At 41.5% G+C, this 7,281-nt stretch overlaps 1 protein-coding gene across 2 annotated transcripts in view; it reads right to left on the bottom strand.

The window, feature by feature from the left end:
- Positions 1–2,229: 2,229 nt before the first annotated feature.
- The window catches only part of lpar4 (lysophosphatidic acid receptor 4), a 159,631-nt gene continuing 154,579 nt past the window's right edge, over positions 2,230–7,281 (bottom strand). For both annotated transcript variants that reach the window (XM_051934490.1, XM_028815939.2), the window contains exon 2: positions 2,230–5,265. In XM_051934490.1, the coding sequence (XP_051790450.1) occupies positions 4,009–5,079 (1,071 nt within the window). In that variant the 5' untranslated portion in view covers positions 5,080–5,265 and the 3' untranslated portion in view covers positions 2,230–4,008. The remainder of the gene's footprint in view (positions 5,266–7,281) is intronic.

The raw sequence follows: 7,281 nt of genomic DNA, 5'->3' as shown, positions 1-7,281 counted from the left end.
CAAAACAGAAGAGGTCATCCACCTGAAGCTAAGCATGTTTTGAGCATGTTGGATGGGAGACCAACCAGGAAAAGCTTGGGTTACTGCTGGAAGAGGTGCTTGAGAGGCCACTGTGGTCTGTGTGTGGATCCCAACACTCCAGTGCAGTGACGGTGACACTGTGCTTTGAAAATGGTGTAATCCTTCAGATTAGACGTAAAATCGATGTCCTAACTCTCTGTGATCACAGAAGATCTCTGGGCATACTTCATAAAAAGTAGAGTGTATCCCAACGTACTAGCTAGATTACCCACCACAGTCTAGTAATTCCGGGCCCCTAATCATCAAAGTAACTCTTTGACCACATCACCACCTAACAGCTAATGTGTGGTGACTGTACAGGTGCAAAAATGGCTGCCGTCACATCGTCCAGGTGGATGTTACACATTGGTGGTGGTTGAAGTGGCTGCCTACTAACTATGTAAAGTGATTTGAGTAGTGAGAAAAGCACTTTATAGTTTGTGAGTACAAACCACATGAAGGAAGCTCTTGGTGGGGTTGCTGGGCTCAATGTCTGTGGCATGAGTGAGAAGCTCAGCTGTACAGGACAACCTTGCAGTAGAGCTTTTACTTCTCTGAATCAGAAGGAGCCAACTGGGGTAACACAAGCATGTAGTTAGGAAGCCACCCCGCAACATGGCCCATATAATGGTGGTTCTTTCCTGGCACTCAAAGCTGACGGGACTCCCTGTAAACCAGTGGGCTTGAAAAATGAATGAGTGAATGGATGAACACATGCAGGTTAATGTAAGCTGTGAGATCTTACTGCTTTATAAAATATGGCAGAAAATTAAGAGAATATTTAAAAACACATACTGTAACCTCAAGAGTAAGTGAGCTCCCGCTGGTGCCACAAATTTAACAAAATAATAAAAAAAATGATAAAGTGTGAACTCTACTGTTAGAACATAATAAATATTGAAAAACAAGCATAAAAATAGGAATAAAAATTAGATCAGGTATAGCTGAAAGGTCACAGACAAAAATATTAAGAAAATCAGAACAAAAAAGCACATATGAAAAATACTTTGATTCTCTGCATTACCTTGGACTTGTGGCCATGTATAAGCCATGTTGATAATTTGAGATGTTCATGAAGTCACAATTAAAGGCACATTCTGGAATTTGATTGAGAGAGCAAAAACATAAATACCTCATGAAGCTATGAATCGGGCGGCACGGTGGCGCAGTGGGTAGCACTTCTGCCTCGCGGTTAGGAGACCTAGATTTGCTTCCCGGGTCCTCCCTGTGTGGAGTTTGCATGTTCTCCCCGTGTCTGCGTGGGTTTCATCCGGGCGCTCCGGTTTCCTCCCACAGTCCAAAGACATGCAGGTTAGGTAGATTGGCGATTCTAAATTGGCCCTAGTGTGTGCTTGGTGTGTGGGTGTGTTTGTGTGTGTCCTGCAGTGGGTTGGCACCCTGCCCGGGATTGGTTCCTGCCTTGTGCCCTGTGTTGGCTGGGATTGGCTCCAGCAGACCCCCGTGACCCTGTGTTCGGATTCAGTGGGTTGGAAAATGGATGGATGGATGGGAAGCTATGAATTTCTTTCTTTCTTTCTTTCTTTCTTTCTTTCTTTCTTTCTTTCTTTCTTTCTTTCTTTCTTTCTTCTGTCTATCTATCCATCTATGCCCTAGCTGACAGGAACAGGAAAGTCACACAGACACGTTTTATTACCTACAGGGAAAGTTCCACATTAAACTCTGTTCAGGATGAAGTATATTGCACTGGCCGACTGATCGCCTTCATTGCCAGTCATTCACTCCAAGCTGTGCAATCAAAAGTCATACACGACCAAAGAAATGGAGGTGCCATGTTATTGGGCTTTCCGGTTCCTCCACGGTGGAGTGACCACGCGACATGGCGGAGATGCAAACACGCGGCACATCTGGTGTGACATCAGCTGGCAGTGTAGGCTCCTGCCTCTATGGTGTGACCTGGGGTGATGTGCTTTTCGTGAGATGTGCTTCTTTGAGGTCAGAGTGTTACTAGCAATAAATAAAGAAAATAACTATACCCATAGCAGCATACTTTCGAAAAATGTTTGCACCATCATTTTTAAATATTGCGATACTAGCGGTCTAAAATGGAGGGGAAAAGATGTCAGCTTAAATGTTTAAATCTTACAGTGTCAGATTCATATATGTTAGGAACATTGTGACCACTGCCGCAATCATTAACAACTGTACACATTTTTGTATGATGGTTTTAATTTCCTTTTTATTTCCAGAAAAATGGGAAAGTTAGCAATACATTTAAGCATGATTCAAAAATGTATAATTTGTAATATTTTACACACACATACATAGTATATATTTTATATACAGTATATATAATTATTTACAGGATTTTTCATTTCCATATTTACTGTACAAAATACAAAGGTTTACGCCATAAGGCTGGTGTGGGCCGACGCTGAGCTGATGAAATCACCAGAGGAGGCCGGGGGGGGGGGCACCGTAAACACTTGTGGTCCTCCAGTCACTATCTGTAGCACAACAAAAACACTGCAAGCATTAGGCTGACCTAGTTGGACATTTTCTTTCACTGAGGTTTTGTTTGAAGTACCTTTCTAATTAAAGCGTTTATTTAAGAAACAGAACGTTACTTGTTCACGTGCACGCACAGTGTGATGAATACTCTTTTAAAAGAATAATCTCTTTATTGGATCTCTCAGTAAAACTGGTGTGTCATATGTAATAGTCTTTGAATTAACAACATATAAGACAGGATCTAAAATGATACTGAGGAATATTAAAATATACACTCTTTCCACCTCACATCCCTTTCTCTAATAATATTAACTGAAACTGCTACTGCCATCTTCAAGTTGAAAAATGTGGAAAAAGGAAGAGGCTGCTTTAGAGTCATTATCTATTAAGTTTAAGGATCGTATTCTTTATACAGCTGTACCTTAAAATGTATTTTGACAGACTGACGCACATTTTGCATTTCTTCTAATCAATAAAATGCTGACTGTCATTACTTTGTGCTGCGTACGTGTCTGTGGGTAGGCAATGCCACCCCAGGTCGAGAGGGGGCGCTCACACTAACTTCCTCCTCTTCAGTTCCCTCCACAGTATCAGTAAAGGCAACTGACTCCGCCCCTTCCAGGTCCCCTCCTATAAAGCCTGTAGCTGCTGGAAGGAGGTGTTCAGTTTGGAACAGACTGCACCGCAGGAGCGGAGCATGACCATTTACTTAGCCTGGCAGTTTATTTGTTTGATTATTGTAAAAAGTGGCCATTCTTGTTGATTTTTGGACTGAATTAAATAGGGACGAATGGGTTGGTGCCTCAACATTTATCTACAGAACTTGCAGTACTTCACAAAACCACAGTGCACAGGCGCGTACTCAAATGATTTGATTCAGCATGGAATCAGCTGCTGCTAGCTTACGATAGCTAGCCTTGGCTTTTCATTTAAAATCTAAGGAATGCTGTGATTTGTATAGGACGAGACACTTTGTATAAATGCTGTCATAAGTTTTTGGGTGAGTGGGGTTTTGAAGAACTGATGTGTATTTTTTGCTTGCTCAAGTTGCGTCAGACACACTGTCTACCTCTTCCTTTGCCTAATGAAGATAGTTTCTGTGCCTTGGATCCAAAGTGCCAAAGATTAACTGGTGACAGATCTTCACCAGACACGCTTGTTGTCACAAATAAACAACAATCTGTGTGCGTAGCTAAGCAGAAAGTCGCTTCTGTTTTGTAGCGTACTTGCACTAATCAGCCTAATTCTTTACATTCAATTTGTCAGATATATTGTTGCAGAAATATTTTTCCAGTAATTACAGGCATCTTTAGTTATTTTTAACTGAAACAGTGCCAAAAGAGACTTTGTTAACATTTGACAGAACTACTTTTATTTACTCTTTCACATTCCAGCTAGTGAATATTCCATCCTCTTCATCTTTATGCTGCTTCTACTTGAAATCCCATGAAATACAACAACAGAATTTGTTACCTAAAATCAAAACTGGGACTCCAAAATAAATTCCCTGCCATTTTTTGTCCTTTCCGCTATAACACCTTCATCTAACGTGGAAGGAAGGCTTCCCTTACCAGACAGCGGGGTCTCACTCTTCAGTGTAAGGTCTGCTTTAATTTGCACTTTTCCAATGCTCAATGACTTCTGGAAGGATTCCGATGTGAAGTAGTACACAAAAGGGTCAAAGCAGCAATTCAGGGCAGCTATGCAGAGTGTTATCGGGTACATAGTTTTAGCAAATCTCTCCAGCCAGCAACTAGCCACAGCCTGAGAACGCACCATTGCATACAAGAAAAGGATGGAGTTGTACGGCACGAAGCAAACGACAAAAATGGCCACGTGCACAACAATCATCTTTAAAACCCTCTCCTTGTTGGTACCAATTTGGCAGAGTGTAGCTGGCTTACGTAATGTCCGGAGCACCATGGAGGAACAAGCCAGGTTGAGTAGCAAGGGAATGAGGAAACCAACAACTTCAATAAAGATGGTTATTTTCGACAAATAAGTCTTCCAGGTACTCCTTGAAAAGCCCTCAAAACAAGTAGTGCTACTGTTAGAAACATTGGTGGTAGAGAAAAAAGATGCTGGGATCCCACCTCCTAGGACCAACATCCAGACCCCCGCACAAGCAATTCCTGCATTCCGTCTGGTGCGGACTGAGCGGGATCGGAAAGGGTACACAATTGCCAAAAATCGGTCAACACTGATGCAAGTGAGGAAGAGCATGCTTCCGTAAATGTTGGTCAGAAAAGCCGTTCCGGAGATCTTGCAGAGTCCATCCCCAAAGGGCCAGTTTCGGTTGAAATTGTAGAAGATCTTGAAAGGCAAAGTGAAAACAAAGAGCAAGTCTGAGACGGCAAGGTTGGTCATGAAAAGAGTGGTCTCGTTGCGAAGTTTCATGCGGAAGCAGAAAACAAAAAGTGAGGCACAGTTGGTAATGAGCCCCAGCACAAAGACCACACTGTAGACGGCACCGTACAGGTTGTATTTGAAGGAATCATCAATCGGGCAATTGTCCCTGCTACCATTGGTGGTGTGATTAAGGAATGCCATTCCACGTGTGTTACTTGAAAAGGCAAGCCTGTCAAAAATGTTCTACCAACATCTGTGGCACAAAATGCACCTTAGAAACCATCATCAAGATCCACCCTCCATTGCTCTAACGTCTTTGTTGATATCCCATCCTTGAAATGAGGTTATCTGTGTCTTCTGCATCTGAGTTTACTTTTCTTCTCTTTCCTAAGGAATAAAAAAGAAAGGAAAGTGCATTAGTAAGGATGAATTAGTTCAGCCATTGCTTGACATTTCACGTGTCATTGCCTTCCGTGTGATCAAAGCCAAAGCTTTCCATTTACATTTCCTGCTCCCCAGAAATCTTTTGACATGGTGGCACTGACTGTAGCAAACAAAACATTTACAGTGTTCTCCAAGGAATATGCTGCTGGCTGCCTTTAGAAATGTACTTTATAAGATTCACTTGGGTTCACTGAACAAGCCCATTTGTAAATCGTTCCAGCATCCTGCTAATTAAGTCATCCGTCTTCCCGCACAGCGCTTCCCACTGACAGACGGGATGGAGACTCTGCTCTCGTTTCTAACTAGCAAGATGGAGACTCTGCTCTCATTTCTAACCTAGCGTGCCTCCAGCTTGTCTAAGGCTTTAAGTTCAGCCGTGGTTCGGTGTGAGTTCTTAATGTTCATGCTTGTTAAGCGTTCTGTGGGAATAGTGAGTCAAATATTTAGAACTGGAAAGGTGCAATGAAACACCACAAATTTAAGTCCTGGACCACATCAATTTCAGTTTAAATATTGTAAGTTTTGGGCCAAGCTGGCCAGACGTGACACGTGTTAAGATAAGGTTAACAAACTTAGGCAGCCGGACAACACCATCTTCAATGCTGTCAATGTGAAACAATCCTTAATTAAGAGAGTCCGCTTTAAAAAGTGTTCTTTATTACGAGAACAGGGCAACAGGACAAACTGTGAGCACACCACAATTAACCCAGCACAGAAATCAGTCTAACTCTGTTTGACAGTAAAACAAATGAAATGACGACAGGCAATAATTCACACCAAATGACTGAAGTTAAAAATGTGGCACTGTTTGTGAGACTTGCTTTGATTTTTGAGTCGAAAACATCTGAACAATGTGACTGAGTTTCATAAGGATGTTGCCTGAATAGCTTGAATGTTTTGCTTGTAAGTAATGTTGATTGCCTCTTATCTGAGCAATCTGTGCTCTGGAATTACTATCACACTTTCTTCATTTGCTTGTAAATCCAAGACAAATTCACTTTAACAGTAAATGGCTGCAAAAATAAAAACAAAACCTTTTGTGAAAGTGTTGATACTAGGAGTTTCCACTGCCACTCTGCAGATCCAGGGCCCTAAACTTCATTCTGAAGCAGAGTTTGTTTGTGCACCCCATGTTTGCTTGGCTTGTCCCTAATTTTTCTTCTTTCAAACCCTAAAGGCTTGTGTTACATTAATTGGTGACTCTAAATTAGCACATGCAAGCAAGAATTTCAGGCCTTGTGTGAGCAATAAACCGGCAACCTGACCACGCTTGGTCACTACCTCGTGTCTCTACTCTGCATGACCCTGAATTGTACTGAGCGGGTCTGATGACATGTTACTTTGAATGAAAAATGTACACACTCGCTTGGATTATTTTTTAATAAAGATGTTTAATATGAAACTCATATTTAATCAAATATATGAATCATCCTAAGAAGCTGTTTTGTGTAACTGTTTATAGAAGTTGGTCCCTGTCTTGGCAGGTGAAACACAAACGAATAAACTGTATTCTCAATCTATCACTCCTTATTTTATTACATTTTCACTATTTTCACATTAGCATAACCACCACGTTTGTTCATTGTTTGATTGTTACATTTTACTGTCAAGCACACGTATGTTAAGTTACCTAGTCAGACTGAATTGTCTCGTTGCAAGTGTGTGAATGTGCAGCATGTGATGGGTGATATCCCACTCACTCTGCCTTGTGTTATATACTGAAGGGATTGTCTTGCCGACCCTTAAATTCAGTTCACAAAGCAGATGGATGGATAGGTAATTCACATTTCTCATAAACAGCTGAAAACATTATTTAAGACGACCAACAACGTGTTCTATGACGGGGTCTCCAACTCTGGTCCTGGAGTGCTACTTTGACAGCAGGTTTTTATTCTAACCCTTTTCTTAATCAGTGACCAGTTTTGGCAGCTAATTCACATCTTTACCCTTCATTTTAAT

The sequence above is a fragment of the Erpetoichthys calabaricus genome, chromosome 12 (genome assembly GCF_900747795.2).
Source record: "Erpetoichthys calabaricus chromosome 12, fErpCal1.3, whole genome shotgun sequence".
NCBI lineage: Eukaryota > Metazoa > Chordata > Cladistia > Polypteriformes > Polypteridae > Erpetoichthys > Erpetoichthys calabaricus.
Note: the sequence above shows the minus strand (reverse complement) of the source record. Positions and strands in the feature narration are given on the sequence as shown.